The 19,114-nt window shown below is 35.0% G+C and overlaps 1 protein-coding gene across 2 annotated transcripts in view; it reads right to left on the bottom strand.

The window, feature by feature from the left end:
• The window catches only part of r (carbamoyl-phosphate synthetase 2, aspartate transcarbamylase, and dihydroorotase rudimentary), a 104,283-nt gene that overhangs the window by 13,277 nt on the left and 71,892 nt on the right, over positions 1–19,114 (bottom strand). For both annotated transcript variants that reach the window (XM_071594353.1, XM_071594354.1), the window contains exons 25-35: positions 15,702–15,898; positions 13,243–13,393; positions 9,972–10,223; positions 8,145–8,309; positions 7,656–7,817; positions 4,437–4,605; positions 3,733–3,845; positions 2,020–2,455; positions 1,607–1,681; positions 1,446–1,513; positions 80–215 (exon numbers count right to left, since the gene is read on the bottom strand). In XM_071594353.1, coding sequence (XP_071450454.1) covers positions 80–215; positions 1,446–1,513; positions 1,607–1,681; positions 2,020–2,455; positions 3,733–3,845; positions 4,437–4,605; positions 7,656–7,817; positions 8,145–8,309; positions 9,972–10,223; positions 13,243–13,393; positions 15,702–15,898 — 1,924 coding nt within the window. The remainder of the gene's footprint in view (positions 1–79; positions 216–1,445; positions 1,514–1,606; positions 1,682–2,019; positions 2,456–3,732; positions 3,846–4,436; positions 4,606–7,655; positions 7,818–8,144; positions 8,310–9,971; positions 10,224–13,242; positions 13,394–15,701; positions 15,899–19,114) is intronic.

Raw genomic sequence — 19,114 nt, 5'->3', positions numbered from 1 at the left:
TTCTCCTGGAGAATCGCCAAAAGATTTATTCACCACTTAATATTCCCAACTCGAATAACACATTTATGCATTTACCAACCTTTTGATTGCCTGGATGTCTCTCCTGCAGGTTGTGGCACTGTCACAGGTCCAGCAGGCATGAAACTAGCCGGCTGAGGAAGAACTTTTGTCTGCATTTCACGCACATCTTTCCCAAATCCAGGAGCAATTAGGATCTAATATCAGGCAAGCAAAAATAGACCAAATTATTCGCCTTCCCACAACATCAACTTCAATGCTACAGCAACTAAGTTTCACATGAGTGTGTAGTTGTTCCCAATAATAAAATCGGAACAATCTTTTTCATAACATGAAAAGGATTATTCTCATTTTGTTATCATGGATCTTTAAAAAAGAGGTTCATATAACATCTCACTAGAATCAATTTAAGCCTCATGTAACTCAAAAGTCATTGCCTGATTCGGTGCCTTCATATTAACTCTAAAGAACTGTGAGGACAGGATTGATTCCTGTGGGGAGGATGAACTGACAAACATTTACCCAGTGATGGTCTGACATGTAACTAGAAAGATTAGGAAAGAAATTAATCCCAAGATATTCAAACATACTTTACAATTGTCATTCAATTCTTTGTCTATTTCTGTGTACAGCTATGATACATTTTAAAATACACTTTTATATACTATGTATTAACAAACACTATGTATAACAAAGGTTTCATAACAAATTCAATTTTCTAATTACGTGCAGTGACAATGACATTTAGATTTCCCAATATAAGTTCATTAGTACAAATTAGTGTATGTATGGGCATAAATAAATTCACTTGTACTGAAAACATTTTTATCAATACCCTGGTCTATGTCAACACTAATTATATTTGGCACAGTTCAAATGTGAAGTGCCAGCCAGTGAATTAATTTTAAGTCTGTATCACATGATTCAGATTTTGTATAAATATGCTATGAAAAAGTCCCTGGTACAAAGATGGAGCATAGGAGCAGTCCCTGATTAATTCAGGATTTCACTTGTACTGACAAAGAAGCAGTATCCAAAGTCAGATTTTGGCTAACTATAAGAAAGTTAAGAATGACTGACAACAAAGAAGGCCACTTCTGCAAGGTGACCTTTTTTTAACACATCATTTGCACATTGAAAACTTCAATTATCACATGTAAATAATGAATGATTTAACTCATGTTCATTGAGAAAGTGAAAAACAGATGCACTGATCACAAAATCAAAGATCTCCAAAGGTATCCTAGCCTTAAGGGTACTCTTCAGTGCTTAAAATCTCAGATTCAATGACTGACCATTTATGCAGCCCTGAACACCACCAATGGAGTAAAAGGGAGATAAGATGTTCCATTAATCACTAAGCATGCTGAGTCAATATTAAACATTCCATTTGATTTCATCATTAAAGTAAATTACTCTCCACCTACCTGCCCATCGACATAGGCGACCTCACCCCTCAGGACAACCCTGTGAACTGCACCTTTCACGACCATGCCTAAACCAAAAATAAATGTTATATGCTTAAAAACAGAGAGTTCACAAAAAAATAAAAATTTGTATTTCAATGCGATTCTATTATGTAGCTTACCAGCAAAAGGGCTCCATCCACTCTTGCTGTGAAATGCTTTCTCTTTAGTTGGGGTTGCTAGCTGAGGTATGGAAACTAATAATATGAAAGGCAAAATTATAATCAATAATTACCCAAATTTCATTGCAGATATGCTAATTAAAACTATTATTTTTACTCGTTGACAAAATGAAAAACTGCCAAATATTAAACAACAGTTAACATGCTTTCATTCACTCATTGTGCAGAAAACACTATGCAGTATGAGATTGAAAAAATAATTGACAACTATTAATAGCAAAACAATGAGATACTTAGTCTCTGGTTTCACCAAAAACTGCATATACCAAAAGATTTTCACAAGGATTATTGCATTTACCGGTTGACTATTATTAATAATTATGGTATTGGGAATGAAGAGTCAAACTAATCACCATTTCTCTTGACAGGTGCTTTTGAAAAGACTGGGCCAATGGTTTTCACATCACTTGCTTCCACTTTTAAATCAGATGATGCCTTGGCAGTGTTGATAATTTCCGGCTGAATTCCATTGACTTCTATAGATAACTTGGCCCCATTCAGTTTGCTTCCCGATTTATCCTCCAGTGGTTCATCAGCATCACCATTCACCACGCCATGTCCACTTATTCCATTCACCACAACTGGACTTGTGGAGAGTCTGTTCAGCTTTTTGGACAATGAACCAGTAATTGTAATTTTTTCGGCAACAGTTGGCTTCTGAACATTTTCTGGGAAAACATTGTCAGGAATTCTCCACTCTCTCCCCATCTCAACTTCTATGTATGTGTCAGGTTGTGTGGGAAGACCAAATATGCGAATTGGATTGTGATGATAGCGATTGACAAGATCCTGTAAATAAGGATAAACAAATGTCATGGTAAACTGACATAACTCCATATCATGTACAAGTGGCGACTATAGAGATAAGGCCTATATTTTAAATAAAATCATATCTCAAATTTTCTTTCAGGCAATTTTTGTTTAACTAGGAAATACATAGATATTCCAAGATATTCTGCAATGTCACATTTTACAGTATAGAAAATCATTTGTTCATTTGGAAGATGGCCATCAAAAAGCAAAAATGTATGAAAGAAAAAATTTGTTTCTTAAAGTTCATAAAACCTGAAATATCATTCAATGTACCTGTCCGGCAGCATTTCAATAAGTTACAATGAGGGTATTTTCTTTTCAGTATTCTATGAAAATAAATCAATTTGCAAACAAAAAACTTTGATTGTGAGAGGAAGAAATAAGTGCATCCAGAGTAATTAGAAATGAAGCAATGCATGTCCTATTATAACCTCTTCCAGGCCATTTATTAATTTTGAAAATCTCATCAGCTAGTAGTTGGTCACAGAGCTGTAGTTTAATACCCTCCATAATTTTTCAATTTTTAATCTGTATGATCAAATGATTATTAGTTCTCTAATATGCTAAAGCTGCAGCATTAAAGTAATTCCATCAGCATCTTTCCTTTTTCTTATTTGAGTGATGGTGGCACATTATGCCTTTGCCTCATCATATCTCCTTGCCCACTTCAACGGGCATAGGGAATTTACAATTTGTACAATTTACAGTACAGTAGGATACTATTAGCTCTCATTTGAAAAGACATTTAAATAGTGACATTATCCCAAAAAAGCTACAATTTTTATAACATTCATGACTTTTAACATAAAAATATTCTTATTTACTCCTATCGCAAGAACAATAATGTATATTACAAGCCATACAATAATAAAGAGATCCACAAATGAAAACGACCACTGAACATTAGACATTTTCATGGCACTTACTAGATGCCGAAGGGAAAGATAACTTGTTTTGTAACATTTTTAATCACAAATAATTAAAATAAATGATTAAAAATCTTTTGTGTTTTTAATTTGGTCTAATGTTACAGATCTGATTACCCCTAAACCAGCAAATGTCTTTGTGAGACTGTATTCATGATAAACTTGCAATGACCCAGAGCTAACTGGAGCTATAACGGGACAGCATTTTTTTCTTGCTAGGTTTAGTCCATAAGTGTTCAAATGTTCACTGCACACTTGTGAACAGTTCTCTTTTGAGTAGGCCACCCCAAAAAAGATTAAATTTCAGGCGCACACACACTGACATACCTCCAGGGTTAGTTTCTCTTCATGCACAGCAGTCAAAAGTAGAGGCAAAGCCGTTTCTAGGCCCGGGAAGCCTGGACAATGACCGGTCTGTTTTTCAGTAAGAAGGTGGGGAGCTGTGAAGAGAAAATACAGAATTCAATATACACATGGCTGATAGATGTTAATGATTAAGTTTTAGAGAATTCTCAAGAACAATAAATAATACATCATTTGATTCAAGTACACACATGGTTTTCATATAAAAAAAAGAATGAAAGATGGTAGAACCAGTTCCACTAATGCACAAACATTACCAAAGTTATGAAGTAGTAGTATCGAAGTTGATGGAAGGAATAGAGTAGACCAAAAGATTGATGAACATGAGTGGAAATTTAAATATGTTATAGGCTCAGGAAAGATGAGACCTTGGTGAGAGAAATTCAAAGAAGGCATAAAAGAGTAAACGCACGAGTAAATATAAATGCATGCATAAAAGAAGGCATGAGTAAATGGGGAAAATAAAGGAAAAGAAAAGGTCAATTGGATTGCATCACTGTGGGTATAAAATAAGATGAGCTAAATGAGACAATAGCACAAGGCAGAGCATTTCATATTTTGCATTATAATATCAGAAATCCACAAGAAAATGCAATAATTTTCATGGGTTGCTCAAAGTCTATCATAGCATGCTGTAGCACACCTCATATTGGCAATAATTCACCTACCATGGTCAGTTGCAAAACAGTCTATGTACTGCATGTTGTCCCATAAAGCTTGTCTGTCTTCCTCACTTCCAATCTTTGGACAAACAGTCCAAAGAGGATCACCTGGAGAGCAGTTCTTTGTGGACAGGAAGAGATGATGAGGGGTCACCTCACAAGTCACGAACATCCCCTTTAATAAAGAATCCATCAAGAGTTAGTCAGGGGAAATACATACACGCCTTGTCAACACTAAAAAATTTGGTACTTCCACATAAAGATTTAATACTTCACGACCCCCCTAATTAAATGTAGAACACAATGTTTTTTTTCTGCTGCTATTTCTAAGAACAGCGGAGTTTTACATTATGTTCTTCATATAATGAAGAAAAACTTTTACAAATTGGAGCCAGTAACCTTCCAATACATACCCTCCCCCTCCCCTAGCCCACTAATAGGTTGCTGCATCTGCACTTAACTTACCCCCTCTCCCTTACTCCCCCCACCTTAACCCCTCTCCTCTCCCTCTTGGAGCCAGACTATATAAATTGAAATAAATGTTGATGCATGTAACCTGATGATGATGCGCAGCATCGAAACCATGGTGATGTGAAGTATTAAATCTTTAAGTGGAAGTGCAAAGTTTCTTTTTTTACCATCATCATGAAGGAATTCCACGAAGTTAAACCTGAAACTGTTATGTTCACTACAAAATTCATCTAATTTTTTTTTCATTAAAGAAGTCTTAAAACACTGCCACTTAAACATGTGTAAGCAAATAGAACAAAATATTTAAACTGTATTTTAACAAATTTGATACATTTACAATCATATTAGGAATCCATATCAATTGAAAAAGAAGAAAAAGTAAATTTTCTTAAAACAGACATATTTACAGAAATGTGATAATTAAAATTTGGGTTATATTTACTTTCTACTTTCATGGGAAAATGGCAAGAGATATTGTCCATAATAAATGAGTTTGAAAGTGTAAAGTATACATGCAAGAGGTATTATTTCTTAGAAAACTTAATAGAAGGTAGAAGCCTTGTGGTGAAAAACTAACCGTGTGTACTTGGTAATATATATATATATTTTTTAATATGTTGGAGAAACAGCAAAAAATAAATTCATAGTTAAATGACAATAATAATGCCATGAGTACAATAGTTCTTGTGTCCTTCCTTCAGCTGAAGACACTAAACATGTAATTAATTACATGCATTATGATACAACAAGGAGTTTGATTTCATGGGCCAATAACTCTATAGAGCAAAAGATTATAGTGCTATACACTTTAAGACAGTGAGGCCTTATTTCTCAATGAGGCCAAAAAAGCAATTCTTCCGATGGGAACCCAGGGAACCATGAGAAGGATTCTCAAAATCCAACCTCTCAATGATTTTGAGACGAATGTACCTAAATGAGTCAGTGGATACTTGCAGTTTGTAATAAGGATTACATTTAACAAAATTGAAATGCAGTAGAACAACAAGAATTGTTGAAGAATTGGCGAAGGAAAAATTATTTCAATTTGTGGAAAGATGATGATTATCATTGAATACACTAATTACGATGAATAATGATAAACAGAGTTGTTGGAAACATAACAATAAGTTGTAGGGTTATTGGCCATTCAAAATAACATGTAAGAGTGTTTATTTTTTGCATTACAATTTTGATATTTAAAATTGATAGGCTTAATAACAAGCAGATAGTGCTCAAGGAGTATGAATATCAATGCAGGAGGAGATTAACATATGGGGAAGAGAGAGACCCTGCATCAAAGCAGTTAGGTGATAATTGGCTTTTAAGTCCAAACATACAATTCCTTCTACCACAGATGACCCCACCAAGTTCATAACATGCATCATATGGTGAAGTGATTACCAATTATCTGAAAGTTAGCTAACCTTTGACAATGCTAATAATAATTGCATTGAGAAGTTAGCATGCCTCCATTTCCTTACGTGATAGGGCTGAATTTGCTACGACTCAATATGGATCTCCTTGGTGACCAATAATTTGAAAGTGTAAAAATAACCACTCAAAATTCGTTTTTCAATAAATGGCAGGCATAATTTTGAGGGATGATTGAGAAACATAGGGCAAAATCATAATTTCAACCATAAAGCCACCATGTAAGAGCCCAAGCACAAAGTTTCTTAAGTGCTTCTTTCATATTTGATGAGAAAACTAAAATGGTTCCACTAATAAATGTTTTAAATAGAAATCAAATGGAAGTAATCTCAGAAGTTTTCATCGAACTCAGGACTCCTATGTAGATGACTCTCATGCTGCTGGCAGGAATTTGAACCTCAATGGCCCCTGAAAGTTTCATGTCTTTCATTATCTTGGTTTGTTTCTCAAAAATCTTTAAAATCTTCTTCAATGCTGATGAAATGATAATTATTGGCCTTGAAGGGTATTATTAGTTTCACATCAAAGACACTTGGGAATGCAATTTTTTTTATGGGTGGCTCTCACAGGGAGCTGTAAGCCATTTTCATAAGCCATGGAAATTTCAGCTAAATTAGCCAAGTAGTTCTGGCTGAACATTTGCATTGGCATCTTTATCACTGCTGTCGCTTATCCATGGTGATAGCTTTATATTAACAAATATAATTGAAAATTAAGGGCAACTTCATTTTGGACATCACATAATGATTGTCTTTGGACATTATTTGCTTCGTTCATTTATCAAGTGCTCAAAATCTTTTGCTAAAATTGAATTTCACAATTACAGACCTCTTTCGAAGTTATGCAAAAAATAGTCTAGAAAGAGGTATACCAAAAAGGAAGAATTCAAGACACGGAGAAATAGATTCATAGATAAATACAGACTGTAGCAATAATGCAATATTATTTACCGCCATTATGACATGTCATCATAGAGGGATCAGCTCAGAGTTTTACTACGACAATAGTAGAAATAAGAGAGATATGAAGCCAAAAATGACACAGTATGTTTTGCAACATTGCTGACTTCCTGAGCTTCTGATACCCAGGTATTAATATTCAACAAAAGTATAATAAAAACTTGAAACAAGCGCAATTAACATATTTGAAACAGCATATTAGCCTTCAGTACTATGCTTCTTGATGATTTTGCAGGACAAAAAATGATTTCCAGGCCACCTCAAAATTATATCAAATAATCAAGGCATCAGTATGTTCAAAGTATAGGTTTTAACACAAAATTTAGCTCTAGCTGGGGTGTTTGCAGCCAGCAGTGAAACTAACCTTTTCTTTGGCTTGCTTTATTAGTTCAATTTCCTCTTTGGTTGCCACATGGGACACATGCAGAGATCTCTTGTAAAGGGTTGTCAGCATTAACACAGCTGCCAATGTCTGTCCCTCAGCATGTACACAGATTGGATAGGAATGAGGCCACGACTCAAAATGCTGTAACAGAAACGGACAAAGAAATTATGGTACTAAAGCTGGGAAGTCAAAATAATAATGCTCTCCCGACTGCATTAAAACACAAGCATAGCAAAAATTTCTTTGTAAATATTTAAATAAATAGTGGATAGATCGACAAAGAATGTAATATCTTACATGGCTAACAGCAAGGGGTGAATGGAATCTCACTGATATTATGCATAAGTATTAAATATCAGACCACATCAAATTGAATGGCATTCTGAGATCCCATAGTGAAGGCTCAACTGTGCCAGGTGGACCTTCCCCCCAAAAGGTAACATCCAATTTTTTATCATCCTCATATACCTTCATCCAGTGAGAAATAGAAGTCATCTTCAGGGTGCTAAACGTGTCATTCAGGTACATCTTTAAGCCAGCTGCCATCGGAGCCAGGGATTTCACCAGTTCTTGATTATTTTCCGATGCCCCAACATACAAGGCATAATCACACCGGGCCCCTGCAGCTGCAGCCTATCGTCATAAAGCAGGAGAATTCACAACTATTATCAACAATTGACATTAACAGGTAATTTCCACATCATGCACTCTTTTTACTTTATATATTTTTGAATCAAATTATACAGGTCTATAGTTGAGGCAAGTACTACATACATTTCCATTGCAAAATTAACATGAAAGGAGATCTAACTAAAGTTTTGGGTTAAAAATTATTAACAATATGTATAATCTCAACATATCTCAAATTATCAATGTTAAAAAAATATATTTACAGTACATATTTCAAAAATTTAAAAAAAACACCGTCAAGATCATCTAAAACTACACATTTTTGTTAATGTTAAAAAAACTAGTATCACTATCTACCAACACAACTTAATCTTCTATTTTTTACAAAAATGTACAACATTAAAAGTTTTTGATTTTTTTCTTTTGTTCTTTCAATAGTGCACTCAGACCATTTGCATTTCAACAAACTAATGAACAGCTTCACCACCAACTAACTATTCTGCATAGTTTCTCACTCATTTCAGGAGTACCAACAAAAACATGATCAAAGCTGATACTGAACAAAACTGTTATCAAATCATCAGCCCTAACATTTATGAAAAAAATGAACATGGAATAAAGGAATCTGGATTTTGCCAGTAAAATTTATTGAGTAATATATATCAAGTTTTTGTTTCTCTTCTCCTCAATACTAAAAAAACGTGCAACCAACTAGATGTTGTGTCTTGGGAGAACAAATCCACGAAGGACACTAACAATAGGCTTGATTTTTTATTACTGTAGAAAATTATGGGAAATACAGAAATTTAAATGCAGAAATTTTGATGTACGAGAAATTAACTACCATATAAATGGCAATTGAAAGATTCAGGCATTTTTCTTTGAGAAATTCTTTAGTATTGCAAAAAATTGTGAGATCTCTTGGTATCTCCAATATCCCTATTCCCATTAAGCACCAAAACAGACCTTTCTATAGAGCATATTTCATCCAGGGTATTAACTCATTTTCTACAGTCCCATTACCCTAAGTTTCCTCACAAACATGATATTGAGTAGCTTCATGTGATTATTATGTAATACATCAAAACCAGGTCGTAAAATTAAAAAAAGTTATCAAGTGGAAAAGTGCTACAATCAGTTATTCAAACATTAAGTTTTTTGCCAGATTTTTCCCTAGAATATTTGGAAACTGAAGAGGTATTTCCTTGTAGATCATTCCTCTTTACTGCACGAGTAACTTGTAATACCAAAGTCAGTCCACCCGTGACTTTGGCATAGTCCTACCTGTGAGATGGCCTACAGCAATATTGAACAGATTTCATGACTTAAATGGAATGCCATCTCCCAGGGTACTCCCAATTGTCATATCACCTACCCAATCTGAATATCAAATTTCTGCATTTGTGAAAATATTGTCCTTTCCCCCATTTCCCCTTAAATGCTTGAAGGAATAGAGTAACTCCTGACTATTTTAAGACTTGTGCGAGCACCCCGTTATCAATTCGTATGGGATAAGAGTTTCTGGCTGAAGGCAACTAAAATAACTCCATAAAACAATCACAAAGGAGTTTCAATATCATCCACAATGAGATGACAAGAGGAGCAGGTGAAAGCAAGAAAATAATATTTAGGAAACCTTGAATGTCCTCATGTTGAACCACTCACCTTTTTCAGAGCATTGAAGGAATCAGAATCAACAGCAGGTGGTGACGTGTTTGGCATGCAACAAACCATTGTTATTCCACCAGCCAGTGCTGCTGCACTTCCACTGGCAAAGTCTTCCTTCTGCTTCTGGCCCAAGTCTCTCATGTGCACATGAACATCTACCAGGCCAGGCAACCTAATCAGTGAAACTGAAGAAACACAATCTATGTGTGTTTTGAGCGGAGGTGGTGTTCGTCCCATGAGACGCAGAGCCTGCAATCCATTGTTTATTGGGATTTAGAAACCATTTCAAATATTTTCAGATCAAACAGTAATGCACTTCACCAATATGAGAAAATAATGTGTACTCCTGAATAACCATTCAACACCATACAGGGAAGACATCTTACAGCATTAAGTCACTTTATGATATCTCCTCCATCATCCCTTTTCCCCTTTTACAGTCTCTGTTTACAAATTCATGCCAACTAGCGAAAACTTTCTCACTCAAAAAATTCCTAAAATTTTATATTCAAAATTCTACACATTTCCCCTGCAGTTTAATTTAGTATGGACACTCAAAGACATGGATCCTAACTTAATGACTATTACATTTGATTCACAATTATAAACCAAATCAAACATTAACAAATAGGTTCTCCAGTCAAAATGTAGCTTATTGAGGTTCCCTTAAACATGCTTCAAGAGGTGTAAAAATAGTCAAATTATTTTAACTACTTGTTGCACCCTAAGTACCTAATAGCTTATGCATTTTTTAAGACCAACTCGCCACCCTTTTGTTCACTTTTTGAGCCCTCTAACTGAATCTGGACACCCTCCCTGTTTGGCCATTCATTGGTAGGACACCCAATCTGTCACCATTGGAATTTTAATCCAGATATCAAATCAACTGCACTTACTTTCTTGAAGTGAAAAAGGTGCATGCCTTAAAGTGAAAATCTTTAAAAAACTTATCCATACTAGACGTATACATTTTGGGAAAATTTGCTACAGTTTACATTTCTTCAAATGTCAAACAGGACAATATTTCTCCTTGGGTCTTAAGGAAAGAGGGGAAAGAATCACACGGAAATATAACCAACAGAGATGGTTATCAACATATGATGAAAATATTCAAAGAGAATATTACATCACCTTATGTCCAGCATCAAAGTTCACCACCAAAAGAATTCAATCAAAATTGTCAATGGACTGGCGACACCACATAAAGCAATTCAAGAGACAAGATAGCTTCCATGTCAATTAAAAAGAACTCTGTGCAGTTGAATATGGTCTTGTATTGCTAGGGAGATCAAGGGGAAGATATTATGTCAAAGTTCTGGCTAGTAAAAGGAATAATAATAATAGGACACAGTCAAAGTTAGACTTGATATCCGTAATACAAATAGCTAATAAGGGGGAAAATATTTGGTTAACTTACATTTAAATACCAAAATATGGATTGTGGTACACAATTGCAGAGACAAATACTGATATCAGCTCTGCTATTCATCAGACAAAATAAAATTGTTTTGGAAAAATTTGAGGACACGAAAGGGTTAAAGTAGGTAATATTTTTTTCCACAATGACAGGAAGGCATTTTATACAAATAATCTAATAACTAAAAATAACCAACTAATATCTTTATATTTAATTAATTATTACAATTAATATCTTATTATCATTAGCAAGGCAAAAGTATAATGTCCAAAATTTATTTTCATTCTCATTAAAAGCATGCCACTCAAATTAAAAATTTTGAACTTGCATTACTAATAAACAAATGGTACCTCTTAACAAAGCAATTAAAAAATATCACATGCAAAACACATTTCAAAGGTATTAACCATATTTTTAGGAAGAAATAAGCAATTGCTTAATTCATACAGAAGCAAAGGGATATTGATCCACTATCTTTAAAATTATCAAAGTTAAAAATAAGGGGCTTATACTAAAAATGTTACAATAATCACAATGATAAATATTTTCTTGCCAATGTCAATTACAGAACTATTTGAAGATTTTTTTGCAGAAAAATACTGTTTTCAGCCAATTTGAGATAACACAAGAAAAAAATGGGCCGACAGGCCTGTAAAATAAGAGGTTGACCAGTTGATTGAATTGACCTCACCTTTCAGTGAGTGTACTGGGCCCTTATGATGGCATATAAAACAAGGGGTATCCATATATGAACACGAAAAGCTTCTTGAAACTATACCAAGTGACTATAAGGATGCAAAATGACTTTCTCTTCCTGAGAGAATACTTAGAAATGGGTTTTGAGAACAAAACAATTAGGTTAAATGAAATTAGCCACTGCACCAGGTAACATTTTAAGATATAAAAATTTTTTATCACAGCTCAACAAAAAAGTGACTATTTTTGCTAATATATTCTTGAAAATCTCAACGGCAAAAAATGAAACAATGCTTGCAGTCCATTCCCCCGATCTGACACAAAATAAAGAAAAATTTACTTTGATGCAGACATTCCATATGTGCAGGCAAAGATCTATCCCTGAGAAACTGGATGGCAGATGACTAGGAATTTCAGGTTGTAGTAAGTGAATCAAATGAATAAGAAGAATTAAATTTACAATTAAGTTGAGTGAGTTCGATACATAAATATTCGAATTTACCAGGAATAGATGAAGTGCTATGCATGGTGAAGGAGGAGAGGGGATTGCTAGGAGAAATGGCAAGGAGGGTGGCAAGGTGGATGCAGAGCATTTCATTAGTGATAGGATGTTGAAGTCTGTGACAGACGGGAGATTTTTAGGCAAGCAAGGTAGGAAGAGAAAAAGGATAGGTATGTTGGATGGAATTAATGCAGTGTGGGGTGTCAGGTTATGCTTTGTAAGGCAAGACCAAGATATGTAGTCATGTTCATTCTGCACCCATCCACACCTACATTAAATGGTAGATCATCAAATAGTAATAATAACCAAGACATAGATATTTGGCTACAAAATTAAATCCAGGTCTCACACCAATAGATGCACACACAAATATTGCATCACGATTTATCTCTGCAACTCAAGTTTGGGCAATATTTAAGACTCCATATTTTCGCAAAATTCAGGCATCCTTCCAATTATTGAAAAAGAAAACTACATATGATTTCATAATTACATCAGAATCTTCCATTTCAATGCCACTTAAGCTTGACAACCATTAATAATATAGTGCAAGTGAATTCTAATAAGATAATGTTTTCATTTAAAATCAGAGGATATCATTAAATAGAAAGGATCTACAAAAAAGAAGACTCATTAAGAATTAATTTACACACCTCAACAAGCATCTTAGCACATTTTACATTAGTGATTAGAGGCACAGCATGGTCTATTGCCAGCCTACGAGCTCTGTAACCATGCGTTATTGTTACATGCCTAGGTGCCACACTGATCTGTGGAGAAATGCCGCTTCCATTCGAGGCATCACTGAAAAAGCAATCAAAAGATATGAATTTGACAAAAAATGCTATATAATGAGTCATTAAGAGAATACTTCAAAGTAAAGTCATTGAAGTTCACAAACCACACTATTTACTAACAATATTAGAAATACCAATTCAAGTAGAAAGAAGTTAGAAAATAAGAGCACAGAAAGGGCAATAATGATTATCAATACTGAAAAAAAGTATATACATAATATACTACTAAAAATTTTGAAAAAATAGACTGTAAAAGGGCAATCAAATGATTGTACGTAGCTCCAGGCACTTTTATGTTTTCACCACACTATCACACATATTCAGTGATGAAAGACCAGTTGCCAAAAATTGTAATATACTGTGGAGGAACCATGGCCCTACAAATGTAGAATAAAATATGAAATTGAAAAATCTGCGAAAGGGAGAGTGTTTCTATGAGCCACAGCTCCTGCCTGCTTTCCATGAAGCAACAAATTGTGCGAATGTTACACACATCTTTGAACTTCATTTGGCAGTCAGTTTCTCATATGGTATAAACCTTTCGAGTAGTTTTAGCAGAGAATTTATTTATTAAGGGTTTACGCTCTAGATGATTTAAATCCAGTAGACAGCCTTCTGTGTTTCAGAGCTTCCCAAAAGCTTGCTGCAATTCTTCATTTTAAAATTTTACCAAAGTTTCAAACCAAATTTTTGAAAATTGGAAAAAAAAATTTGGTACACCAAAGCAATAATTAGTAGATTATCATCACAAATACCCCTACATATTTTTATGTCATAGGAGTTTTGAACTCATGTACATTGTAACACTAAGGATGCACACTATTATTATTGCAAATGAAACCAGTGTGGCGGTGCATCACTGGAAAACACCCTTAAGCGAGTCTCTCAGCAGTCCATAAGCATGATGCACTAAAAGTAAAAACTATGGAAGATAAATAGCCTCATGAAATCACCACAATCATATTTAATTCCCTTACTTTTTTGGCTTTGCACAAATTGTAACATTCTTTTCCACAGTACAAATTTTCCAAAAATCACATGACAGTTGATATTCTACAACGAGTTCCTGGTATTTGAATAACATGGTTGAAGCCTTTCATCATAAAGACACAGGAGTGCTTCAATTCATAATATCACATGCTTTTGATGTCGAAATGTTAACACCAAAAAAAGATGAACAGAGGAATATATAAAACATGAGCAGCTGCAGTTAATATACAAATTTTTTAAAATAAGAGCTATATATGTTTCTTGATGGTTTCTATTATGCATAGCTTATCATTCTACACTTGTAGTCATGTCTTATTTCTTTCTATTCTACATTCACTATGGGCTGTGTGCCATTATTGCTGCCATGCTTTATATGATACATTGTAATTTTTCAATTAAACTTGATCAGAGTCATGTGATTAAATTAAATGCAATAGGGCTCACTACTATCCATGACAAGTCCTACAATATAACACACACATATGGGAGAGCTCTGAAGACTAAAAAATATACCTGGGAACAATAACAATAAAAAAGCATGAAAACAAATGAAACCTATTCACTTCCATTGACCAGTGCAACCAAATGGCAAACTTCATTGAGAAACATCAATTTTAAAAATTGCAGATTGAGAGATATTACAAAATTAAGTGATCATATATTATTAAGAGGCAAGAACTAAACAAGCATAAGAACCAATTCATTGTACACATGAGAAAAAGTACATACGATAAGTTGTGATTATGATGTACTCAGTCATTTACTTAAATAGTAAAAACTGTAAGAAAGTTGCAAAACTGATAAATCAACATCAAATTACCTTCACTTATAAAAGGATGGTGGGATGGTGACCGTCTTTGCAAAAATATTGAAAGGGCAATGACATCCTAATCTGCAAAACTTGCCTAATTTTATCATAGTCTAACCCCATTGCAAACAAATGTATCTAGGACTGTACAGCAAGAGAAAAATATAGGAAATAATAGAGTACATAAAATCGGAGACAATTATCAACTCAAAAAATATTTCTCATAGGTCAAAGGCTTCTAGTTATTAAAGATACAAACAAGAATAGTTGTTTAATATATCAAAATGTACCAAATAAAATATATGCAAATCGTAAATTCAAGCTTTCCTAGAATAAATAAACAAGTGAAAACAAATTCTAAAGCAGAGTTATGAAAACTACTATGTCCATTAAAAAATAAAGAAATAAATAATTGTAAAAAAATCATTCATTCCAAGTGCAAAATTAAAAAAGCAATTGTTATAATGGCCATAGAAAACAAGCAGAGCCAGAAGTAACAACAGTAAAACAATATTACCTGCCAAAGGGTGTCATGCCACTTGAAACCCTTCTGGGTCCTTTCCTCAACGGAATGTTGATTATGAGGTCAAAGTGCTTGCTGGCTACAAAATCTGCGAGGCGAGTTACCACTGCCCTCCGGAATTTACCAGCATCTGCCCCTTTGTTCCCTTCCTCACCAATATCCTCTTCCACAGCCCATTCCAATGGTTCCACCTAGCAGAATAAATAAAATACTCAAATTTAATGAGCCAATTTAAGCAGAGAAGATTTACGAGAAACAGTGTGAGAGCACACAGTAACATTTCCAATATTCACTGACTTTAAAAAAGTTTCCATAACACAGAAAAACTTTAAGGGTCAACCTTTCCTTTATCTCCCAAACCATCCACAGCAATATGTTTAATAACTCAATGAGAATACTGCGACTACTATATTAATTCATGCAATAATGCAATTCATTTCATCCAAAACAGAAGATTAAACCATTCATAGAAACGATAGTGTCAAAGGGTTTCATGGAGCAGAAAAGGAAGCTTGAGAAATGTGAATGTGGAACCTCTTGGGCGCAAAAGTTAGTCTTGTTATGCTCAGGTCTGCTAGGTGGTCAAGTATGTCGATTGTCCAATAGTTGGTCGGAGGGCTCGGAGCCTAGCTATATGTAGTCTGTGCACACTCGAGGGTCAAATAGAGCGGAACCTATTTTCCATGAAACCGCAGACAGCAAAAAGAAAGAAATTTTGACCCCTTTGTGCATGATTTTTGGGGGCCCGGTAGAAAAGGGGAAAGACATAAGATTCATATACTGACGATATCAGGCTCGATTCAGTTAAATGTTAATTTTTGCCGGCCGCAGTGACGGCTGAATGAGATCGGAATTGTTTGAGGAAAACGGTGTACAGTAATTCGATGTTTTTACATCAATTCAATCATAGGGCTTGAGCATTTTTTGGTTAATCACCATAACAGTAATTTTAAAGTGATATAGAACTTATGAGAATTTCGTGCGTTCAAAATACTGCTGACAAAAGTTAAACAGAATTTTCGGTAAAAAAGAAGCTGCGAATGTGAAACAAGTAGACTTAATCTGTATAAATAGTCACTAGGGAATCTGAGTAAAGTAATACATTTTATCAATTAAAGTTTATCAATGCGATGCCTCACCAAAGGAAATGACAAACTGAAGATATCGGGTTCGATTCAATTCAATGCTCATTCTTGCCGGCCGCGTCGACGGCGGGTAACGCCCTCGTTTGCTAACCCAAAGGGGGCGGTTTCGATTCCTGCGCCTAAGTGGGTTTTCCTCCTCACTGGGGTTGGGTGCTTGTAATTGTCTTCAATATAATGTGCAAGGGTTGGGTGGAAGACGGGAATATTAAGTCTCAATCTCGGCCCAATCAAAGTCGTTGAATAAATAAATGAATTCTCGCCTGAATTTAAAGAATGGGTAAGCTGATTTGAATGTTATTTTACTTTTAAACATTTATTAATATAGCAGACCAAGTATAGTACTTTTGGGTTCTCAAATTGTGTTTGAACATTCGATCAGTCGAATACGTGGCATTATCTGAGAAGTTACTCGTTTCGGGCTTGGCTTTTAACGTAATTGATTCGTATTAACGAAATATTTCTAATACGTATTGTTTCAACTTAATGAGACTATTAAGGACTTTTCTTTTATAACTTCATCTACCATGTCTTCTTGGGTACTGATAATTGATGGATAGTCGTCTGACAAATATGTTAATATTCTTGTCAAAAACTGAATAACTCGCAACAAAATCAAATATGATCATTAATGAGTATCAAATTTTGGCAAACTCTCTTTAAAGCTGTTTTCCGCGAACTAAATGCCGGGCTTATCATCGCATATTTCTTGGAGCTTGAAATAGTATTTAGATAAACGACGCCAGTTGAAAATTGAGTCCTCCGAGACATATTTCAAAGGTTGCCTGCAACTTTCGCTACAGAAATATTTCATACTGTTCCAATTTTGAAGATATTATCAAATTGAGTGGTGGTTCAAGAGGCAGTTGCGGCAGTATGTACACGATGTGTCCGCAAACCACTTATTTCATCCAGTTTGTCCAATCGCCTTCCTATCTTATCTCCTTCGTATATCATTAGAAGCATATCGTATCTTCTTTTTATCCTTAATAATTTCAAACTTAACTACAATGGCCTATCAGAAGGATGGTTTGATTGGTGGGAGATAAGGCTGCACTTCGTACTGAGCCCGACAGCGTCTGAAAATGTTCCAATAGGGGTCAAAATTTCTTTTTTTGCCGTCTGCGGTTTCATGGAAAATAGGTTCCGCTCTATTTGACCTTCGAGTGTGCACAGACTACATATAGCTTAATATTAATAGTATACTATAACGAGACTAACTTTTGCGCCCAAGAGGTTCCAAATTCACATTTCTCAAGCTTCTTTTTCTGCTCCATGAAACCCTTTGACACTATCGTTTCTATGAATGGTTTAATCATTTGTTTTGGATGAAATGAATTGCATTACCCTCCGCGTCGGGATAGCAAGCGTTCTCAAATATTAGTTGTCCTTAAAGCAAGTGTCCTGCAATGGAAAGATTTCGTCGCCTAATGTTCTGGCGGTATCGAATAGCATGTGGCATTTGTGACACAAAATTGTTCGAAAATAGTTATTCTTTTTAAACTTGAAAATTGACTTTCTTCTAGTGTTATTCTACCTAAACTACGAGAAACATAGCTCACCTAATTGGTAGATTACTGCCAGCAGTAAAATGTTATAATTCTATGTTGTATATCTCCAAAATAGTTCATTCATTAAGCATGTAAAGTCACAGAAGGAGTAAAGGTTTCATAGTTTTCCCGGGCCATTTATCATTTTCAGATTTTTGTACTGAATCTCTACGATGCAGTCTACGATACGAAACTCAAATGCATCCATGCTATCGAAGCTGAAATGTTAGGCTGGTCTTTTACAAAAAACACTCATAATCAACCACCAGTTATCAACCCGAAGGTTTGTTTGATAGACGAGGGCGGAGATCCCATTGCACTACAAGTACTGCACCCCGACGGCCTGTGAAACTCGCACATCTGGGTAGAGGGGCCAGCTCCTTATCCTTTAACGCCCGTGGTTTCCCAGGATGAACCCGAAAATGGCACAGCGTGGGTGACCCCGAGGGCGCCGAGAGGAATTACCCGGAATTGAATCCCACCCGTGAGAAGCCCAGCGCTCTAACCGCTGGACTAATATTCGAAACAAGCAGGAGATGCTGAATTTGTTAGAAATTTGGATACAGGAGGATAGCCACAATAGAATATTGTTAAATTATTTGTAATGAGTACTAATAGTTTTTAATTTTAATGTGGTTTGTAGCAAGTATGTTTCGTCAAGAAAATGAATTCATGCAATATATGAAATCTCATAACGTTTGCTGGAAACTATGAA

The sequence above is a fragment of the Hetaerina americana genome, unplaced genomic scaffold (assembly GCF_022747635.1).
Source record: "Hetaerina americana unplaced genomic scaffold, ioHetAmer1.1.p SCAF_6, whole genome shotgun sequence".
Taxonomy (NCBI): Eukaryota; Metazoa; Arthropoda; class Insecta; order Odonata; family Calopterygidae; genus Hetaerina; species Hetaerina americana.
The sequence above is the reverse complement of the archived record's forward strand: the minus strand, read 5'-3'. Positions and strand labels throughout refer to the sequence as shown.